The sequence below is a fragment of the Jaculus jaculus genome, chromosome 14, assembly GCF_020740685.1.
Source record: "Jaculus jaculus isolate mJacJac1 chromosome 14, mJacJac1.mat.Y.cur, whole genome shotgun sequence".
Taxonomy (NCBI): Eukaryota; Metazoa; Chordata; class Mammalia; order Rodentia; family Dipodidae; genus Jaculus; species Jaculus jaculus.
The window spans coordinates 22,892,345-22,915,584 of NC_059115.1; the positions used below are offsets into that span (position 1 = coordinate 22,892,345).

Genomic DNA, 23,240 nt, shown 5'->3' on the forward strand with positions numbered 1-23,240 from the left:
TTTTATAACTGCTTGGATCTCCATACTTGTTATAGGTCTATTTAAATGGCTTATCTCATCTTGATTTAATTTTAGTAGGTCATATGAATCAATGAAATCATCCATTTCTTTCAGATTTTCAAACTTAGGGCAGATATATTCTTAAAGTATGTCCTTATAATTTTCTGAATTTCTTTAGTATCTGTTGTAATGGTGACTTTTTCATCTCTAATCCTATGAATTTTTGTCTCTTCTCTCTTTCTTTCGGTCAAATTTGCTAAGGATTTATCAATCATGTTTATCCTTTCAAAGAACCAACTCTTTGTTTCATTGATCCTTTGGATTGTTTGTTTCTATTTCATTAATTTCTTCACTAATCTTTATTATTTTTTCCTGTCTACTGATTTTTGGTTTGCTTTGTTCTTCTTTTTCCAAGGCCTTAAGGTGAAGCATTAAATTATTTATTTTTGTACTCTCTAATTTCTTAATATAGGTACTTAGAGCTATAAATTTACCTCTTAGGACTGCCTTCATTGTGTCCCAAAGGTTTTGGTATGTTTTATTATCATGATCATTTGATTCTATGAATTTATTGATTTCATTTTTCATTTCTTCAATAACCCATTGATCATTCAATAGTGTACTGTTTAGTCTCCATGAGTTTCTGTATGCTCTGTAGCTTTTCTTGTTGCTGATTTTCAGTTTAATCCCATTGCAGTCAGATAGGGTACAAGGGATTATTTCAGTTTTCCTGTATTTGTTGAGATATGTTTGGTATCCTAATATATGGCCTATTTTAGAGAATGTTCCATGTACTGCTGAGAAAAAAATATATATTCTTCAGCATTTGGATGGAATGTTCTGTAGATATCTGTTAGGTCCATTTGTTCCATGACACCATTTAATCCAGATGTCTCTGTTTATTTATTTATTTTTTTTGCTGGGATCACCTGTCAATTGATGAGAGTGGGGTGTTGAAGTCTCCCACTACCACCGTGTTTGATGTTATCTGTGACCTTAAGCCTAATAGTGTTTGTTTGATGAAATTGGGAGCTCCCATGCAGGTGTATATATGTTTAGGGTTGTAATGTCCTCCTGTTGGAGTGTTCCTTTAATCAGTATAAAATGACCTTCTTTATCTTTTGTCACTAATGTTGGTTTGAAGTCTATCCTGTCAGACATTAGGATAGCAACCCCTGCTTGTTCCCTATGCTCATTTGCTTGAAATACCATTTTTCATCCTTTCACCCTAAGGCAGTGTCTATCTTTTATTGAGAGATGAGTTTCCTGGAGGCAACAAATGGCAGGGTCCTGAATTTTAATCCGGTCTGCCAGCCTGAGTCTTTTGGTTGGTGCATTGTGGGCATTGATATTGAGAGTTATTATTGAAAGGTATGTATTTATTCTTACCATTCTTCTTATCTTGTAGTGTTCTCTATTTTCCCTTTATTCATTTATTTTAACTGTTATTTGAGTGTGGTTTATTTTTTCCTATTTCCTTCTGTATGATTTGCTTTCTGTTCGGTATTAAGAATTCCTTTAAGTATTTTCTGTAGAGCTGGTTTAGTTGTCATAAATTCCTTTAGCCTGTTTTTTTTTTTTTTTTTTTTTTTGTGGAATGTCCTTATTTGTCCATCAATTTGGATAGATTTCTTTGCAGGATAAAGTAATCTTGGTTGACAGTTGTTATCTTTCAGAACTTAGACTATTCTAAGCACTTCTGGCTTTTAAAGTTTGGTTGAGTAACCTGCAGTTATTCTGATGGGCTTGCCTTTGTAGATGATTTGCTTTTTCTCTCTAACTGCTTTCAATATATTTTCTTTGGTTTGTGTGTTTAGTAGTTTAATTATAACATGGAGAGGAGAGGTTCTTTCCAGGTTTTGTCTGTTTGGTGTTCTAAAAGCTTCTTGTACCTACATTGGTATTTCTTTCCCAATTTGGGGGAAATTTTTTTTCTATGATTTTGTTGAAAACACCTACTTAGCCTCTGGATTGAAATTCTTTTCCTTCTATTATGCCCTGAATTCTTATATTTGATCTTTTCATAGTGTCCTGAATATCTTGAAACTCCCATTAAACCTTGCTATTAGCTTGTCTTTCTCTTTGTTGGGCTATATTAGATCTTCTACCTGGTCTTCTAGTTCTCTCCTTCATCTCCTTTTTTTTTCAAGGTAGGGTCTCACTCTGGTCCAGGCTGACCTGGAATTAACTCTGTCATCTCAGAGTGGCCTTGAACTCATGGCGATCCTCCTACCTCTGCCTCCTGAGTGCTGGGATTAAAGGCGTGCGCCACCATGCTCGGCTTCATCCATTCTGTTGATGAGACTTTCCACAGAGTTGTTTTTTTTTTTTTTTTAATTTCACTGACTATATTTTCAGAGCCAGGATTTCAGCCTGGTTTTTCTTCAGTATTTCTATTTCCTTACTCATGTCTTATAATGTCCTTTTTATTTCGTTAAGCTGGTTTCCTGTGTTCTCTTCCAGAAGTTTGTTTTTTTCTTTTTAAATTTTTTTTTATTTATTTATTTGAGAGTGACAAACACAGAGAGAAAGACAGATAGAGGGAGAGAGAGAATGGGCGCGCCAGGGCTTCCAGCCTCTGCAAACGAACTCCAGACATGTGCGCCCCCTTGTGCATCTGGCTAACACGGGACCTGGGGAACCGAGCCTCGAACCGGAGTCCTTAGGCTTCACAGGCAAGCGCTTAACCGCTAAGCCATCTCTCCAGCCCTTGTTTTTTTCTTTAATTCCTTTATTTTTTTCTTTGGTTCTCCTCATTTCTTCTCTGATTTCTTTGAGCATAGATAACATCATTTTATTGAAATCGTTGTCAGGCATTTCATCTAAAACAGTCTCATTGGTGATCATTTCTGATGGATTTATAATTTTTGATAGAATTGCATTGTCTTGATTCTTTGAGTTTCTTGTATTATAATGTAGCAACTTTTGCATCCTGAATTGATTTAATGCTTGGGTTTTCTATTTATCTGCAGTGTTACCAGAGGTGGCAATCCACCTCTATTTACCCTTAGGATATGAGTTCAAGGTGCCAGATGTAGCTCTGGTCCCCCAGTGAAGCTACGGAAGTAATCCTAGGCGTTGAGTTTGTTTGATAAGCAAGTATTCTAGTAGACTTGGTGGAACAATTTACTATCAAATTCTAAACTTCAACTGAGCAACACACACAATCAATAAAAACCAGCACAAACTATGTAGTTTTGTGGATTAAAACAAAGAGATAGTCTTATAAAACCAAATTCCCTAAGGGTGTGTGTTGTTCTGCACCCTTAATCTTGTCAGCTGGGAGGTAGAGATTTCTGTTCTGAATTGGGATGCAGGTCAACCTGGATGTGGATCAGACCCTGCCCCCAATAATGACAGAAGCAAAAGACAAAGGCCCTATAAATATGAAAGCATCAAAGGCAACGATATTGTACCCTCATTGATTGGTAAAGACAATCCCATAACCTGCCTTGACAAGGACAGAGAGATAAGCTCTTCCAATGCAGGCCTATGTACCTGTTTGTTTGTTTGTTTGTTTGTCTGTTTGTTTGTTTGTTTGTTTGTTTTTTGTTTTGGGGTTTGTTTTTTTTTTGGTCAGCCTCGTTACCTTTTGGGGTGGCTTACAATCTCACCAATGCTGATTGCCCACCTTGATCCCTCCATGTTGTGCTGTGGAGCTGGAGCTCTGATCAGCTCTGCTGGCTGCGCTGTGTCTGGGGGCTGAATGCCGGAGGTTCCCGGATCTGATGGTGGGGAATGGGGGAGATCAGACTTCTGCAGTTGCACCTGTATCCCTTCCAGTAGCTCTTTGGTTGATAGCAGCTTTCTTTACTTCTGTTTTCTTAACTTTGCATGGAGGCAGGTGGACTTGACAAAGCCCCTTGTTTGGTCTCTGCTGCTGCCGCTGTTTGGCTTGTCTGGTGGGGCGGGGCCAGGTGGGTGCGTGGATTGGGCCCTTTCCTTTCTTTCTGGTGGATCTTGGTCTCTCCAGCTTCTCCGCTGTGTGAAAGAATAAACTATAGTCCTTCACTTTTCAGACGAAGAGTGTATTTTGCTGGTTTGGCGTGGCTCCTGTGCCCCCATCTTACTCAGAAGTCTTCCATCTTAATTTTTCCCAGTAGTTGTCTGACATTCTCCCTTGCTAGTCCTGACTGATTTGCATAAAACAACATTCTTCCCCCAGGAAAACACAAATACCCCCTTTCTCTGCCTTCATCAGATCTAGTCCCCTGTGGTTCTGCAGCACAGCTGAAGCCAGGGAATCTATCTGGTTTGAAGGGAAACTATACTTTGCTGGCCTGGGCTGAGGTCCTCTTCCATCTGATTAGGTAGTTGACTGTGCTGCGCCTGTGTGAGCCCCATGGCAGCCACCCCCGTGGCCACTGTCCCTACTGAGGCCATGCCCAGGAGGATGGGGAGCAGGACTGGGCTCCTCTTCTGTCTGGAGTGGCTAGACAGGTATTGGGGTACCTCATTTCGTGGGAGTATTTCTAAATCAGGGGTCAAGAAGATGAGGGTGCAGTCACCCTCTGGGTAGCAAATATAAGTAACATCCTGACAGAAAAAATAGGTGCCATCTGTGGCTCTAGTCACAAGAGCCAACCTGGTGCAGTTGTCTCTTTCTCCTGCACATTTTGCTTCTCCCAGAGTCTGTACTGAGGGCACCCTTTGGTGGCTGGATTGTCTCAGGTCATATTGAACAGAGTTAAGTTGGTAATTCCTACCTCAGTGTAGGTTATTGGCTAGCTCTTAGGCAGATCCAGCAATCTTTCCTGAGTTCTGGGTCTTCTTGCCTTATCAACTCATGGCTGGTATTTGCCAGTTGAAGCATCTTTATTAGGGGGAGCATCTGGGTTGAATCTGGGATGGCTAGTGTTCCCCTCATAGGTTCCTGGGTCAGGGTTTTGTTGAGGAGTCCAGGGATCCATTGTCTTAACTATGCTCACAGGTAGTGACACATTGGTAGGCCTAATGATTAGCCTGAATGTGACCAGTGGGTTAGCTCCCTGCTGATGGCTTTTGAGACACCAACCCATCCCAAAGTTTTGAGAGCCCCATTGTTAGGTTTCTCTGTAGTCCCTTATCCTAGCTTAAGACAAGCATTTTTACCAGACTCTTTGCCCTTTTATAGGGGCTCCCTTCCAAGCCCCTGGAGTGGCAAATCCACATAGGACCAACATCTAAGATATGACCAGTATGCCCGCCCCATAGTCCTCAGCATTCCTTGGCATGTGCCCATAGACCCTGTGCATCCATAGTTGTAATTTGGGCAGAGCTCCACACTGCAGCACTTCTGAGCTGAGGTGGGGAGGATTATCACGTCAGATTCCCCAAGAAACACCACATGAAAGAGATGAGACAGGGGCCCTAAAGGGGACAGTTGATCGGAGCCAGTCTGTGGTACAGGGACATCTCCAGACCAGCTGGTGAGTCCATGGCACCAGCAACGGGGCTGAGTGGAGGCTGTTCTGCCAGTTCAGGTTCAGGAACAGCAGGGTTCTCCACAGCCAGATTCGATCCCCAAGGGCCATCTTCCAGGTTGTCTGGACAAGGTCAGCTTCGGTGGCTGGTCCGGGTGCAGTTCCAGTCTCTACTTCCTGGCCCGGATCTGCAGCAGCCTTGGCGTGGGTGTGGTGTATCCATGGCTTGACACTTGCAACTTTAAGAGCTGATAACTTGATATGGCCCCTCCCACCTTGGCTCCAGGCTTCCCCTCACAGGAAACTTGATCCAGACCCAGTCCCCTGGGTTCCAGGAATGAAGAGGACCTTCAGCTGTAGAAGGAGGGGTGAGATTTAAGCATCTAGCTACCTCCTTTGCAGTGTTGATCAGGTCTTTTAGAAACTTCTGGAGATGAGTTTGTCTACACTCCTGGAGATCGCTGGAGTCCCTCAGGAGCAGCAGAGGAGGACGTTCAAACAGGACCTCAAAGGGGGAAAACCCACATTTATGGAGAGTGCAGCACTCTGGCCAAGTCAAGCCTGTCTCCTGACAATGTTTAGCCAAGGTGGTTTTCAGAGTTCTGTTTATTCTTTCTACTCTGCTTGAGGACTGGGGATGGTACCATGTGTGCAGATTCCAAGCTAGCCCACCACCTTAGACATTTGCTCGTCAATCTTTCTGGCAAAGGCAGGACCTTTATCTGATCCTATGCTCTTTGGGACCCTTGAAGCGTGGAACGTTTCTCTGGCTAGAGCACAGGACACCTCCTGGGACAGCTTCTACCCAGCCCGAGAAGTGCAGACTATGACCCACAAGTGTCTGTAGCCCTGACTAGGCTGAATATCTGTAAAATCCACTTCCAAATGTTCAAATGGATAGGATCCCCTCTTCTGAGGCCGCAGCGGGGCTCCAGCCCTTGCTTCAGATTGTTCTGTGCACATTGCAGACACGCTCTGCAAGCTTGTTTAGCCAGCCTTGCAGTCTTGGGACCACCATCCTCTGCAGCAGGGCCCGTAGGACTGTCTTTCCCAGGTGAGTCACCTTATGGTCCTGCTTAACCAAGCTAGATGCTCCCTGTTCAGAGACTATGATTCTGTCATTTGGGTGATCAGCCACTCCTCAGAGAGTTCCTCCCTTCCTCAGTGCTGCCTCCTTCTCCCATGAGCCTTTGGGGGACATGTCGCATTCAGACAACAGGAGAAAAGAAGAACTTCTATATTGCAAGAGGCAGTTTTGCATCTGGGTGTTGAGTTCTCCTCAGCTAAGTGCCTCTGTGGACAAGATGGGCACTGCTCTGCTCTGTGTTCATGTCCCCACACCCCTGACAAAGGCACTGCTAGGCCAGACATCTGGCAAAGCTCACAGAAACAGAAACGAAAAGCCTCACAGAAACACTCTACACTCTGTGTCCCCGGGCTTCTTAACTATGGATTCAACCAACGCCCATATTAAGCATACACAGACCTTTTCCTTGTCATCTCCCAGACAACAGTGTGACAGCGATGTACAAACCATTGGCCTGTCACCCTGAGATGGTTTGAAAGTGTGGAAGGGTGTGTGCTACACTACACTTTTTCACATAAGGATTGAGCATCGGTAGCCTTCGGTATTCGTGGCATTCTGATAAGCCAGCACTCCTCAAAGCAGGAAAGCATCTCTCAGAACCTCTTAGAATAAATGCTTAGCAGTGTGCACAAGGGAAGAAAAGTAAGATTCCCATGCAGTCCCTGTAGAGTTCCAGCCCCCGTGGGTACAGAAGCTGCTCTGTCAGCGGTGAGGAGAACAAGCAGTTACTTCAAATAACTGCTCTAAGAAAACAGTGGGAATCTCTGCCATTATTTTTATAGAGAAGCTAAGCCTCTTCTTTTCTTTTTCTTTTTTTTAATTATTTAGGGCTGGAGAGATGGTTTAGTGGTTAAGCGCTTGCCTGTGAAGCCTAAGGATCCCGGATTGAGGCTCGATTCTCCAGGACCCACGTTAGCCAGATGCACAAGGGGGCGCACGTGTCTGGAGTTTGTTTGCGGTGGCTGGAGGCCCTGGCGAGCCCATTCTGTCTCTCTCTCTATCTGCCTTTTTCTCTCTCTGTGTCTGTCGCTTTCAAATAAATAAAAATAATTTAAAATATTATTTATTTATTTGCAACCAAAGAGATGAGAGTCAGAAGGGGAGTGTCTGGGCCTCCAGGTGCTGAATATGAACTGCAGGTGCATGCACCGCTTTGTGCATCTGGCTTTACGAGGGTACTGGGGAATCAAACTCAGGCCATTAGGCTTTGCAAGCAAGCTTAGTAACTGCTGAACCATCTCTTCAGTACCCTAAGCCTCATTTTCATGTTCTTGTTTGTCCTTTATTCAGTTGGCCTGGCCTTCTGTGTGGTTGGTGGTCTCGGGTCTTCTTCCCTGAGATTGCTAGATCCTTGGTGTCTCCTTGAACGAGTCCACACCTTGGCTCTGAATACTTCCCTAGCTCCCACAGTGCCCACAGCAAAATGCTAAATTCCCTGAGCATCTGCATGGATGTATCCTTAGGCCCCTTCTCTGTGTCTGTGGGCTGTGGCTTGAGGCTCACCATTCAGGTGTCTTCCACCTCCACCTGCCATTCCTTCTGAATCTCTGAGCCTATGGCTCCCTCTGCCCACTCTAGGCTCCTTCTGCTGACCCTGGGCCTATTGTGTCCATCCCTACTCTTGCTGTTTCTGGGCTAGAAGATGCACTCTGAGGTTTGGGAGTCAGACCTGGATGTTCCTGCCCATCTGTGGGGACTGGACGAACTTCTTCACCCTCCAGGACTTCTGACTGTCATATGCAAATTGGTCACATTGGGATGGGGAGCACATTGCTCAATGGATAAAGTTTGTTGTGCACACATGAGACCTGAGTTCAGATCCCCAACACCAATGCGAATGCCAGGTAGGCACAGTGGCATCCTTCTGTAATCCCCGTGCTCAGGAATCAGAAGCAGATTTCCCAAGGCAAGCCGGTTAATCCAGACTAGTGGAATTAGCAAGCTCTTGGTTACGAGACCTTATCTCAATAAATAAGGTTGAAAGTGATAGTGGATGACACCTAATGTCTACTTCTGGTCTCCAAAATACTCATGAACATGTGTTCACTTGCACATATATATACACCACACATACATGCCTAACAAGTCACACTGATGCCCATCACCTGAGTTACCAGGAGGACTGAATTAGGTTTCCATTAGAGGAAGATTTTCTTTCACTTCCATTGCTTTGTCAACTCTAGGACAGGCAAGTGCAGAGCCTTGTTCATTGGGGTGGAAAGCAGCCTCCTTCACTGCTGAGTCAGTGACCAGTGGTGTTACTTGCCAATCTTATTTTGTCTTTGAATGCATTACTAAGCATCTAATTCCCAGTGACTTTTCTGAGCCTCTTTGCTGCTCTGGTGTGTTTTCTAATACTGCCTTGTAAAATGAGAGGCTCTCATTCATATTGTATGACGTTTGTGCGGATGAAACTCAAGCCAGCCACTCATGAATAATCCACCTGTCCTTGTTCTCCTCAAAGGATATTTTCCTGGACAGTCCAAAGGCACAGCAGCCACCTCGAAATTTCCAGAAAGCCCATTTTGCAAATTCACTCCGTTTTACTACATCTGGGTCCATGACATATCCCCGTGATGGAGTCCACAGCCCAAGGACGGACTGAGAAAACTTTTAGCTATGTTGTCAGAGCCCCCGCCAGCGATGGCTTTGACGTGGTGAATGTTGATGTGAAGATCGACACATGCTGGGTATTCCAGGATGTGGAGGAGAGCGGCGAGGAGCAGGGCTGTGTCCCGCAAGGAGTAGCCAGCATCCCAGATGTGGACGCAGGGCAGCTCAGGGAGCAGCGGGAATCCTCCGCGGAGCAGAAGCTATTGGCGGCTGTGGACAAGTACATGATGTCGGAGTCAGGGCTGAGGAGCAGGTGGGTGTGCCCTTGTGAGCACTTCTGGGTGGGGTTGACAAATCCTGGGCAACTCTCTTATCGCGGCACAGAGGTCCGTGATCAGCAAAAATGGAGAAGCTGCTGCTGGCGGTCCTTTGCCCTCTGTTCTCCTGACTCTTCTGCCCTGCTGTGCACCTGCAGAGGAGCTTCCTCAGATTCCCCTGCGCACCTCCACCTGGGTGCACACAGTGGGAAGCACCAAAGGGAGGGAGGAGCCAGGCATTAGTGGTGCTCTCCACTTTCATGTGGTCCTCAGTCCTGGTCACATCTCTTTCCTGTGTGGTCCTCCAGCCCCAAGGGCAGAAGTGCCTTCAGAATTGCTAATCGAGGCTGGCTGTCATTTCTGGCCTCCTGGTTCCCCCACCATGTTGGCCGAGAGCCCTGCAGTTGTTTGACTCTCCTGCGCTCCTGACCTGGGCTCTGGAGCCTTAGCAGAGCCAACGTGGTCTTCAGAGTGGATATTGGAACCCAGGTCTTTTCCTAACCTTGTACTCTTTCACTCTTTCCTAGTAGCCCTGTGCTCTCTTCCCCTACCCTACTTGTTCTTTCTTCCCTTCATTCCTTCTTTTCACAGTTCTGGGTAAGGAAACCAAGGCTTTGAGTATGTTAGACAAAATCTGTGTCATCCAGCCTCATCTCAGCTTTCCTGATGACTTCCTTCCCCTCCCTTCTCTTCCATTTCTTTCCTTCATTCCCTCCCTCCCTTCCTTCCTTTCTATCTTTTTCTTAAAAGAGAAAGGACTTACTTTTGTTCATGTTTTAGGTCCATGGTCAGCTGGCTCCTTTGCTTTTGGGCCTGTGGCAAAATAGAGACATCGTGGAGGAAGGGTGTGGTGGAGGAAAGCTTCTTTCCTCATAGCAGTCAGGAAGCAGAGAGGAATCACTGATGATTTCTTTATACTTTGTAGATTAATTTTTAGGTTGCTGTGACAGAACATTCAAATGAACAAATTAAGGGAGGGCGAGGTACTTGGTTCCATTTCAGATCTAGTCTAGATTGATGCATTTACTTATAGATTTGGAGCCCAAGGTGAGGCAGAACATCATGGAGGAGGCAAGTGGTAGATCAAAGTGCCTACTTCAGGAAGCAGAGTGGGAGAAGGGGGAAAAGGAAGGAAGAGAGACAGAGTAGGAGGGAGAGGAAGAAGTAGGAGATAAGATATAAGACACATCCATTAAAATGCCCCAGAGTTCTGCTACCTCCCACCTGGCCCAACCTCACAGTGTCTATAACTACCTAATAATATCACCAAATTGTGAATCCATCAGTGCTCCAGCCATTGATGGTAGTGACTCCATCAGTGCTCCAGCCATTAATGATGGTGAATCCATTAGTGCTTCAGTAATAAATGATGGTGAATCCACCAGTGCTTCAGTCACTGATGATGGTGACTCCATCAGTGCTTCAGTCAGTCATAGATGATGGTGAATCCATCAGTGCTTCAGTCATTGATGATGGTGACTCCATCAGTGCTTCAGTAATCCATCAGTTCTTCAGTCAGTCATTGATGATGGTGACTCCATCAGTGCTTCAGTCATAGAAGAAGTCAAATCCTCTGGGGTTCAGAGCATCAGCTGGAGGCTGAGCCTTCAGCACACGACCTTTGGGGCAGTATTTCAGATTCAAAGAAGCTTGGCTAGTAGTAGAAGGAACCCCAGCATGAAAACACAGTTCTACCGGGCCTGAGTTCATTCTGATGGCTTTCCTACTATCTCAACCACCAGCCGCCCTGCATTTTTGAGGAACTTCCTCACTTTTTGGCATTTGGTTTTGTTTCAGTAAAGGTAAAGCCCTTATTTGTGAATTTACCAGTGATAGATGTTTGAAGAAATTCATAAATCAGCAAGATTCTGTCACTCAGCTATGTAACCACACAATCCAGCTGAGTCACATGCTTTGTTTTGTCACTTTGCTTGAGCCGCTGTGACAAAGTACCATGGACTGTGACTTAACAGAACCATTCCCTGACATGTCTGGAAGATACATGGCAAAGGTCAAGGGTTCACAATACATCTGTCCTTGGTTTGCAGAGCATGTCTTCTCCCTGTGTCCTCGCATGCCCATTCCTCTCTGTGTCTGTGTCTCCATCTCCTTCTTTCAGAACACCACCAGTTGTTTTGGACCAGACCACTACCCATCGTGTCCTTGGACTTGATTAACTGGTCATAGGCTGTGTTTCCACACTCTGTGGTCCTCTGGGAGTTAGGACTAAATGCATGAGGGCAGCATCACATCTAACCTAGATCCTGGGGCTGAGAAGTATGGAGGCAGGACACTGCCCAACTTTCTTCAGAAGAAAAGGAAAGTCCAGAGGCCACAGAGAGTGGTTGAGGCTATCCATGGAGACAGAGAGCCCAAGGGTCCTGTGAGCACTGGATAGGAGATACCCTGTAGGTGGGGCCAGAGTGAGGCTACTGAAGGAACATCCTTGCCTGGCCCATGAGGGAATGTGGACTTTGTCCTCTGTTCTTTTTGAAGATTGGGGTGCATCTATCTTGTAGGAGAGGCAGAGGTGACAGAGAAAAGGGAACACACTATCCCCAGTTGGACTTTCCTGAGCCCTGTTATGCATAGAGAGCTATTACTTCCTTCTCCAAATGGGTATGTTGAGGCAGAAAGGATGAGCTGTATTATCAGGGCCACTAGGAACTGAAGCTGGGTCTGCACGCATCACTGGGAATGCAGGCTTCCAGCTGATATCCTGGCAGCCTGTCCTACCACAGCATAGTAAAGGGCTGGCAGCATGTGCTGGACAGATTTCCACCCCAGATTGAAAATTTTAAAGTATTACAAAAATAATGCAGAGCCCATTTCTGATGGTGGCTCACATCTGGAATCCCAGAACTTAGGGGTTGAATTTAAAGGCTTGCCATGAGTTTAAGGACAACCTGAGTGAGATCTTGTCTCAAAAATAAACAGCACTGGAAAGATGGCTTAGTGGTTAAGGCACTTGCCTGCAAAGCCTAAGGTCCCACATAAGCCGGAAGCACAGTGATGCAAGTGCACAGTGGCACATGTTTGCACAAGAGGGCCAATGTTCTCTGTCCATCTCTCTTTCTCTTTCATAAAAAAAGCCAGTCTGTTGCGCTTGCCTCAAAAAAGTAAATAAATAAAATAGGCTGGAGAGATGGCTTAGCAGATAAGGCACTTACCTGTGAAGCCTAAGGATTCATGTTTGACTCTCGAGGTCCCACACAGGCCACACGCAGAAGATAATGCAAGTGTGCAAAGTTGCACATGCACACAAGGTGGTGCAAGTGTCTGGAGTTCTATTACAGTAGCTGAAGGCCCTGGCATGCCAATTCTCTCTCTCGTCCTCCCACATAAAAAAAATAAACCAAAAACAAAATTGGACTGGGCAATGGCTTAAATGATGGATAAACTGTCTGCCCTGAAAGCACGTGAGTTTGGATCCCCAAACCCATGTACAGCTCAACACTGTAGCAGGTATCTGTACTCCCAGCATGTCTAAGGCAAAAAGGAAGGCAGAGACAGAAGAGTTGCTTGGAAACCTAAGGACCAGGTAGCTGGTCAAATGCTGCACAGGAGACAGGAGACCCTGCCTTGTGGAAGAAGAAGAGAACCAAGATGCAATGTTGTCCTCTGAGCTCCACATGCACCTTGGCACATGAACACACACACACACACATACACACACACACACACACACACACACAAATTTTAAACTAGGGGCTGGAGAGATGGCTTAGCAATTAAGGCACTTGCCAGCAAAGCCAAAGGACCTGTGTTCAATTTCCTAGTACCCATGTAAAGCCAGATGCACCAGGTGGCATATGTGTCTGGAGTTCATTTGCAGTGGGAGAGGCCTCAGTGTGCTCTTTCTCTCTCTCTCTCTGTTATAAATAAATAAATAAAATATTTTTTAAAAAATTAAACTGAAAATTATAATTAATTAAATTAAGATTTAATGAAAAAAGAACAACCCAATCCCACCTTCTTAACATGACCCTGTTTTTGTGTTCGTTTCTGACCCAAGGCAACAAAGTTATGCTAGCCAAGTTTACATGCACATTTGCCCCATCAACCATTAACATGGTTATTCTTTCATACTAGAAAGTAGCCAGAGTATCTCTTCATTTCTAGAGGGGACATCATGACATGGTTAGTTATATAACTGAGGCCTGTCCAGCCCCAGGAGCATGTCTCTGGACACAGTGGTCTCTGGGCCCGGCTGCATGGCAAGTGTCCAATCTCACAGCGCTCACCAAGGCAGTTCCTCATGCATTTGCACTCGTCAGCATGCGGGTTTCCTGTGGCTACTGCAACAAATGACCAAAAACTCAATTGTTTTGTTGTTTTGAGACAGGGTTTCATGTGACCCAAGCTGGCCTCAAAATTTGCTATATAGCTGAGAATGACCTTGTATTCCTGATCCCCCTGCCTCTGCCTCCTGAGCTGAGGTACAGACCTGCATCACTGTAAACTCAGAACTTAGAAAACCTCAGCTGAATGAGCGTCAGCTCTGGCTGTAAGTGGAGCTCAGGTGCTGGGTGCTCAACTCAAGGTGTCGTCAGGGTCATGCCTGCTCCAGAGACCTCAGGGACTCCGACTCTCCCGTTCACTGCTCTCCTCCAGCACGGACTCTGGGGAACCTTCACTATCTATCCCACAGCGAGCACAGGGCCTGAGTGACCATGTGGCTTTCTTCCTGGCGGTCAGCTCGGCGGCCTGAGCCTCCTTCTAATGAGAACTCCTGTGAGTGCAGCGATAGGCCATCTGGTCATTTAGGACCCTCATCCTGCCCCACAGCCTTCCTCCATCTCTCTGCAGCATCTTTCCACACTAGAGACGATCCTTCCTTCAGGGATTAGGACCTGGGAGCATCTGAAGCCATACTTCAGTCCACCACGGCCTGTAAGTGTGTCATTTCTTTCCTGTTGAGCTCAAGGAAAGAAAGATATCAGAAATAAACATCATCTCAGAGCACATGGTGAAGGTTCATGTCAAAATCTGATGACAGACTCTTTTCACTGCATTTCAGAAGCCAAGCCGTCCAAAGGTGCCAACTCAACTCTTGACTGGTTGACCAGGGGACACTCCTCTGGTCACCTTGGAAGAATCTGGCTATACTCCCTTCTGCCACTTTAATATTTTATTTATTTATTTGAGAAAGAGAGAGAGAAAATGGGCACACTAGGGCCGCCAGCCACTACAAATGAACTCCAGCAAATGTGCCACTTTGTGCATTTGACTTATGTGGGTTACTGAGGAATTGAACCTGTGTCCTTAGGCTTTGAAGGCAAGGTCCATAACTGGTAAGCCATCTCTCTAGCCTTTCTGCCACTTAAAAAAAGTATTTTTATTAATTCATTTGAGAGAGAGACAGACAGAGGGAGCGAGAAAGATAGTGAGTATGGGTACACCAGGTCCTCCCACCACTATAAATGAACTCCAGACCCATCCACCCAGTTTGTGCATCTGGTTTACTAAGGAATCTAACACAGGCCATTAGACTTTGAAAGCAAATTCCTTTAGCTGCTGAGCCATCTCTCCAGCCCCCTTCTGTCTCTTTTGATATCCTTCCTGAAGCCTGAGAACCAAACTAGAACAGGGGACCCTTTGTCCTGTTTTCAATAGTAAGACACCATTCTAATTAGTCTTCACAAACCCCTGTGAGCAAGGGAACAAGCTCAGTTAGGGCCCAATGGGCTGAGAAGGCAGAGGGAGGATGAAGAGCTTGCCTAATCCTGTGAGTGTATCCTGCTCAATAAGGTTCCAGCTAGTCTTGAAAAAGAGAGAGAGAGACAGAGAGAGAATGTGTGTAGGTGATCAATGAGGCTCACAAACTCACCATGTCCATATGTCGTGGTCTCAAACATGGTAGCTAGGTAGTGCTGAGGGAGAGTAGAAAGTTCTAGTCTTTGCAGTGTCACTGGTGGGAGCAGATGTCATGACTTCTCCTTTGCCATCCTCTGTGCACGTGTGTGTGTATGTGTGTGTGTGTGTGTGTGTGTGCATGTCCCACTTGTGGTCAGGGTTCATGCCCACTCAGCCTGACTTCAAGTCTGCTTGCCACTCAGCTTTGGTGTTTCTGGGGATAGGACAAAGGCTCTGTGTGGCTCAGCTGCTCCCAGTGCCAGCACCTTCACCTGCTTCTGGTCCCCATACAGAGATGAGCTTGTTTCTATTGCACAAACCTTTTTTGAGTCTTGTAGTCATGTCCTTAGAAAAGACTCAGAATGCAGCTCAAATGAGGTTACACTCCGGAGTCAGCCTCAGATCTGTAATGCTGTGTGATCTGAGGCAAATAATTCACCTCTCTGGTCCCTGGTTTCCTCCTGTGTAAAGTATCCCTACCTTTGCTTCTAGACCTGAAGACTGGTGATATGAGGATTAGGCAGACGGTGCAGATAAAACTCTTTGCAAACAACTTCCACTCAGTTACACTTGGGATTACTGTCTTAGGGGTGAGAACACTTAAGATGATTTCTGTCTCAAATGATGTCTTTGAAGTATCACAGAGACTCTAATAACATAGGTATAGCCAGGCATAGTGACTCACTTATATAGTCCCCAGTGTAGAAAGATCACCATGCATTTGAGGCCAGCCTGGACTATATAGTCAGTTCCTGGCTAGCTAGGGTTACAGGTTAAGACCCTATCTCAAGAAAAGAAGATAAGCATGAATTCATAAAAGTTTTTAAAAGTGGAACTCCATGAAACATCTGCAGGGCCAGATGACGAGGGGAAGGACAGCTGCATAGTGTCCATGGAGTCCTTGGATGCGCTTGTGGGCCCTGAGCAAGTACTCCTGCTTCGTCCCCAGGGTGCAGGAGCTGCAGCTGTCGGAGAGGAGACTTCTCCAGAAGGTGGACCAGCTGAGCACCCGCGTAGCCCAGGAACGACACACCTCACTCCGCGCTCAGGAGCAGCTGCGGGTCCTGAAGGGGGAGCTGGCCAGCCGGGTTCGTGTCATGTGGCCACTCTGGGCCTCGGCTTCCCTATCTGAAAAATTGAATCCCTGCCCGGTTCTGCCCTGTCCTGCCTGCTTTCCAGGGGTGCATAGAGTTTGAACACTGGTGGCCCATGAGGCTATCCACTTGCTGACACTTCTCAGAGGCCCATTGCAACGGCCTTTGTGCCTGAGGGCCCTAGGGCCAGACCACAGCCTGGATCAGGAGGTGGCTGATGCAGTCCTATGTCCTCAGGTTGCTGTGTGCATGTGGGGCACAGACAGAAGACAGAAAACCCTAAAGCTGCTCTGGGAGAGGAAAGTGGCGTGGGTACATTGAGTATGCATGACGTATGGGGCGGTGAACTGCAGGGAGCTGGGCATGGGCCTCAAGTCTTGTTGGCGAGGGCATTTGAGGCATGGAAAAAGACATGATGCTATGGAAGGCATGCCGGGGCCAGAGGGAGGCTGGCGTAGGAGAGGGAAGCAGCGCTGCCGAGGGCTCACTGCAGGGTGGTCTTCCCGGCAGTGGGAACGGGTGTTAGAAGCCCACCGGAAACAGAAGCCGAGGCTCAGATTCAGTGTGCCAGTGTCATTCTAACTGCATGGGCATGGTGGCAGGGAGTTGAGCGGAGCCAGTCACGAGTGAGGTCCTTGGAGAAGCATAAGAGCAGGTTCTGAAGGCAGATGCCAAGAGCAAACCTCGGATGTGGCACTGAACATGGCTGTGTGCCACTGGGCAAGTAACTCAACTGTTCCTTAGTTTCTGTATCTGTGAAATGAGAACAGTAGAGTACCAACCCCTCAGGCTGACATCTGGGTTGCATGGTTGATATGTGTAAAATACAGCAGCAAGTGTTTAAATGTTGTTATCTGTACCTACGCGTTTTATTCATCATCAGAAGCTTTCAGGAGAAAGATGATGGTGACTATGGGGCAGACAAACCTAGGGCACTGCAAGTGACACCAGCGGTCATCAGTTTCAGGGCATTGCTACTCAGCCCGCTTCCGAGGTTCTCCGCGGCAAGGTGCAGCTTGAGCGGCGGGACCTCAGGCAGCATTTTGGAGTGAAACAAGTCAGGCAGTGCACTAACGCAGGCTGCTTCTTGGAAACAATCTCAGCTATGCCTTGGGTGTGGCAAGGGGCGTGACAACCGTGTGTGCTTCTGACAGTGGGCAGCCAGCCGGAAAGCTGTGAGCGCAGTGGTAGCGGACACAGGTGTGCAGGGCAGGAAGCAAAGGGTTCAGTCCAACTTAACTCAGTCCTCAGGATGCCAGGAGCCAGCCAGGGGGCATTCTCTCCTTTCCACTCGCCTTGAGGCAGAGATCTCCATTCCTTGGTTCACTTGCCTCGTCCTGTGGACCCCCAGGGTGTCCTCTCGGGGAAGCATAGTGAGGTTGTGGTGGGGCTTTGCCTATAGACAAGTGATGTCTCTGTGGAATGTGCTTCAGGGCTTTTGAGATGCGCCTGCTGCACTGCAGGATTGCCCTACTAGTAAGACTGACAGTAAGTACGATAGGAGACATAGGATAAGCCAAGTGCATGGGCAGGGCTGAGAGGTGCTGGGGGGCCCCGGGGTACTAAGCCCTTTCCATATGTGGTCCTTATTACTGTCTCATGTGACACAAGTACTGCTGTACAGGCCTGTCATGAAACTATTTTGAGAGGCAAGGGCCTTTCCAGGCTTCCCTGGCTCCCAGCCCCACGCCAGCCCCTGACCTTGACTTCTAGCCTTTGATATATATCCATCCCTCTTGCTGGGAAACCTGGATGTGGACAGCAGTTTTACAGAGGGGCATGAGTGAGTTTTGTGCACATTTAGTACATTGTATGTCACAATGGCAGTTTTTCTCTGCTACTGACAATATTCCCAGGAAGTAACAAGGCCTCATTTCTGTTGTGACCTATGGTCATCCCAATAGCTGCCAAAAGCCCAGCCACCCAGCACCATGCCAAGACACCCAATATAGAATTCTTACCAGAGTAAAACAGAAAATTTTCCTCCTCGGAAATATGACTCTCTCTCTCTCTCTCTCTCTACACACACACACACACACACATAATCATATATATATAATTTATTTGTTTGAGAGAGAATAATAGGCATTCAGGGCCTCCAGCCACTGCAAACGAAAGCCAGATACATGTACCACCTTGTTCATCTGGCTTATATGGGTACTGGGGAATCGAACCTGGGTCCTTAGGCTTTGCAGGCAAGCACCTTAACCACTAAGCCATCTCTCTAGCCCCTGACTCTTTTAATTTGTTCCTTCAACAAACTATGCCACAGAGCCAGCTCAAGTTTTGGGGTGTTTTCTTTTTGGTTCTACCTTCTTCTTTCATCTGTGGGCTGTTGTGCAGGTAGCAGGGGAGAGAAACCTAACATGGAGATCGTGTCGCTGGGATGGACTCTGGAAGCCAAGCAAAGATTCCCATTGCACTCCGCCAGCTCCCATCACATGTGGTGGGAAGGAGGCGAGGTGTCAGAACAGGGAGATGTGTTCCCTGGACAGGCAGGTGGCCAAACAGAAAAGGGTGCCATGATGGGTATGAGAACTGACTGCTGGAATTTTAGCATTAAATAGTATGACATTATACAGGTCATTTCTGAGTGTGCCATGAGGTGGGTGGCATCCTTACCTCGAGAGGAGCATCCACAGTAATGAGCAGTAGGAAGGCTCCATGGTCCCAGGCCAGCCACATGGCTGAGCCAGGCCATGACTCTCAGGTCCTGGAAAGTGGGAGGTTCTGGTCAGCACTGTGGGTTCGCAGACTCGTGAAGGCTGCTCAGGCTGAACAAGTCCTGCAGGCCTCTGCAAGTGCACTAGCCCTCCAGCCTATGGCTCAACCTTCTAGGGGCTTCTAGGAACTTATGGGGTATGGGGCCCAGACTAGGATGAGCTGAGGGTAACTTTTCACTTCCATGCAAAATGCTCCAAACTCAATAACCAAGATAATGTCTCTTTGTGTGTGTATGTGTGCTCTTGTGTGTGCTAGTGCATCTACATGTGTGTGCATGCATGTGTTTTTATGTATGCTGGTGCATCTACATATGTGTGTATGCATGTGGAAATCAAAGGATAACCTTGGGCATTTTTCTTCAGGAATTCCATCCACTTTTCTTTTTGATTCAAGCTCTCTCATTGGGCCTATAGCTCAACAAGTAGGCTAGACTGGCAAGCCATCAAGCCCCTGAGACTATTGTCTCTATGCACCACTGAGCCCCTCGTGTGTGGGGGTGGGGTGGTTTGTGATGTGTGGTGAATACGTTTGTGTAGATGAATGTGTGCATTCACAGGCATGGGCATGGAAGTCAGAGGAGAATGTTGGGAATTTCACTCTTTTTCTCTCTTTGGGTAAGTGATTCAACTGTTCCTCAGTTTCCTTATATGTGAAATGAGAATATAGTACTACCCCCTCAGGATGATCTGGAACTCACTTCTGTAACTCAGGATGGCTTGGAATTCAGGGCAATCCTCACACCTCAGCATCCTGAGGTCTGGGATTCAAGGCGTGTGCCATCACATCCAACTTGGATATCCTTCTCTTATGTATAACTTTCTTATGTAACCCAGAACTGTCAGTCAGTGAGCCACAGTGATTCTCCAGGTCTCTGCTCCTCTGGCGGGGGGGGGGGGGGGGGGGGGGGGGGGGGTTACAGGCATGTGTGGCATGTTCAGCTTTTTATTGGATTCTCTGGAGTAGAACTCAGCAACCTCCAGCCTGAGAGGCCTTCATGCTTGAGAGGCAGTGGCCTTAATGTTGAGCCATGTCCCCTACCCCCTGTTGTTGTTCTGTGACTTGTGGGAATCCATCTTAGGACCTCATGCCTGCAATACAAGCACTCTGCCAACTGAGCTGTCTCCCCAACCCAGAGATAACAGTGGTTCGTGTGTGGGTGTGCGCACGTGCGTGCGACGTGCCTCTGGTGGGCCTGTGGTCAGAGGACAACTTGAGGTGTGAGTCCTGGCCTCCCATCTCCTCCGGGGCAGGCTCTCTTTATTCACTGCTGTGCTTGCCATGCTAGTACTCAAGCTTGGAAGGGTCGGTGGGGTGGGGGCCGGTCTATTGATGCCTCCCTTGCACTTATGTGGCTTCTGGGGTTTCAAACTCAGGTTTTCATGCCTGCAAGGGCATTCCCTCTACCAGCTGGGTACACCTCCAGCTCCAAGATGGTTTTCCAATGCAATATTTTCAAAATACTTTTATTTATTTGGGAGAGAAAGTGTATGAGTGCATCAGGGCCTCCTACCATTGCAAACCGACTCTAGACATGTGATCTGCTTTGTGCATCTGGCTTTACATGGGTACTGGAAATCAAACCCAGGGTGTCAGGCTTTATAAGCAAGTGCCTTCAACCACTGAACCATGTCTCCAGACTTTTAATGCAATATTTAAATGAAAAAAAAAATCTATGCACAACATACATGCACAGAATATGGAAATGTTAGGAATATAAGTGACCAGCATGACCGGCGGTATCCTTCGGGTTCCCTGACACACTCATCACCGCCACCTTGTAGGTCCGGGAAGCAGAGAGCAAGGCCCGGCGTCAGCGGCGGCGGCTGCGGTGCAAGGAGGAGGCGCTGGCTCGGCAGGCGGCGGCCCTGGAGCGCAGCGGGCGGTCGCAGCAGGAGCAGCTGGGCCTGGCGCGAGAGCAGGAGCGCGTCCTGCGGGCGCAGGTGCGGCGGCTGGAGCGCGACGTGGGGCGCCTGGGCCGCGCCGCGGGCTTCCTGCTGACCCAGCTGCCCGCCGCGGACCGGGCGCCGGGCTCGGGAGACCCCGGCTCGCGGGTCCAGGTCCGGGCCGCCGAGCTGCGCGCCCTCACCGGCGAGGGCGGAGCGCGAGGAGCGGGAGCGGGCGGAGGCGGCGCGCCGGCGGCGGGAGCAGCGCGCCGAGGGGCGGCGGCTGCGCGCGCTGGTGGAGGAGCTGCGCTTCTGGGTGTACGGGCTCACGCTGTCCGAGATCGGCCTGCACGGCCAGGTGGAGGAGCTCATTGAGCAAAACCGGCGCCTTCGGGCCCAGCTTCGAGCGCAGGCACCCGCGGCTCCCGCTAGCCTGGTAAGCGGCCAGGGCAGGAGGGACCATTGTGTCTCCTCTGACTCTCCAGGCCAGCCACTTGACCAGGTCGTTCCTCAGTATCTTCTCTGAACGTTCATCCCAGCCGGCCCATGCACCCTTAATGATACCCATCCATTCACCAGACATCATACTCACAGGTCACCACACCAACACTGCCCATCTGTCCACCTCCTTGTCTGCCAGCCTCTGCATGACCTCCCACCTATCCACGTACGCACTTACTGCACACCCACTGGTCCACCCCTCCACCTGTTGAACCTCTTCACCGTACCCGCTGCCAGTTGATTTATTTGTCCTCACTCCCTGGGTCTGAAGGGAAATGTCTCCCACAGCTGGTGGCCCTGCCCCGGGGAGGTTGCAGAACCTTTAGGGGATGGGACTTAGCTGGAGGAAGTGGGCTGCTGGGGTAGAGAGGAGGGTGTGGCCTGAGGCTCCCACCTTGGGTAGCTCTGTGCTTCCTGCCCCTGCAGATAGGCGAGGATGCTGCATTCCGAACTGCTCCTAACCCGCACATGCTCCCACCACGATCCAGGAGCCAGAATAAACTCTTCCTAGGTGGCTTTAGCCAACTTTTTTGTTCTAATCATGGTGATGAGAAAAGTCACCAGTGTTTCCCCTGTACTAATTTACTCATCCACACATCCACCTCCCATAGGCCTATCTGCCCAGGTGTTTTACACATTGTTCTAGTCCATTCCCGCCTGTACTAACAGACAGGCGCAGTGACAGGCCTTTCATAGATGTGCCTTCTGACGGTCCCCAGCAGGTGGAAGAGCCAAGTGCCTCTTTAGCACGCTTTGCGTGCGCGTCTGTGGACCAGAGACAACCTCCAGTGTTGGTCTTCAGGAGTGCCCTCCCACCCCCCCACCTTTTTTTTTTTTTTTGGTTTGTTTTCAGAAGATTTCTCGCTGGCCTGGAGATTTCCAATTAGTCTAAACTGGTTGGCCATGGAACTCCAGGGATCATCTGTCTCTGCCTCCCCAGTGCTGGGATTACAGGCGCACACCACATACCTGACTTTTTTATGTGGGTTCTGGGTGTCAAACTCAAATCCCCATGAGCTTGAAGCAAACACTTTACCATACTAGGCTATCTCTCCAGCTTCTAGAGCCTCTTAAATAAGAACGCTAACTGTACCCATTAGTACAACGTTCCACTCACTTGCTTTCACAGTCTCTCCTGACCCAGCCCCTTCCCCTGGCACACCATCCCTTCCTCCATTGCTCTTTCCTGTGTGAGCATCTTCCTTTTCCTCCTAGCCTGTGTGCGAGCTTCTCCAGGGCAGGACCAGGGGCCTGGGTTTTGCAGTCTCCACCCCAGGGGCAGACACGGGCCCAGGCAGGGGCTGTATTGGAAAAAAAGAATCACATGGGGTAGGGCATGTTTCTAGGTCTCATGATTTCTAGTTCTGGGCAATTTTCTTAAGTTGGGGAGGACAGCTGAGCATTTCTTTATAGACTGGGCTAGTAGAAGAGTAAACATGAGCACTGGATGTCTTCCTGCAACGCTCCAGGTCTTTTCTAAGACATGGCTTCCTTTAAAGCTCAGGAACCTGAGGCAACTGCTCCCATATCCTCTTCCACACAGAGGAAGCAGAAGCTCAGGGAGGTATTGTCTTTTATCTGCCATCTGTTGTCACCAAGATGTAAGGGACAGACATGGAATTAGGTCCAAATTAGATGTGAGTCCAAAGGGCTTGGTTACTTTAGCATGGCCGGCCTTCCTGAGCAAGACGTGAATTGGCTGCCTCAAAGCGGTCTAGCCCAGATTCTGCCTGGCAGTCTGCAGTGTTTTTTTTATTTCAATGATTTTTAGGTGCAGTGGGGTGTGCCTGTAATCCCAGCACTCAGGAGGTGGAGGCAGGAGC

The 23,240-nt window shown here is 48.0% G+C and overlaps 1 protein-coding gene across 6 annotated transcripts in view; it reads left to right on the forward strand.

Moving 5' to 3' along the window:
• C14H4orf50 (chromosome 14 C4orf50 homolog) overlaps nucleotides 1–23,240 on the forward strand; it is a 102,176-nt gene that overhangs the window by 4,202 nt on the left and 74,734 nt on the right. For 4 of the 6 annotated variants that reach the window (XM_045133640.1, XM_045133646.1, XM_045133647.1 and 1 more), the window contains exons 2-3: nucleotides 8,954–9,355; nucleotides 16,165–16,303. In XM_045133640.1, coding sequence (XP_044989575.1) covers nucleotides 9,066–9,355; nucleotides 16,165–16,303 — 429 coding nt within the window. In that variant the 5' untranslated portion in view covers nucleotides 8,954–9,065. Of the gene's footprint in view, nucleotides 1–8,953; nucleotides 9,356–16,164; nucleotides 16,304–23,240 lie in introns of those variants that run through there. The other 2 variants (XM_045133641.1, XM_045133642.1) reach the window with 2 other exon arrangements.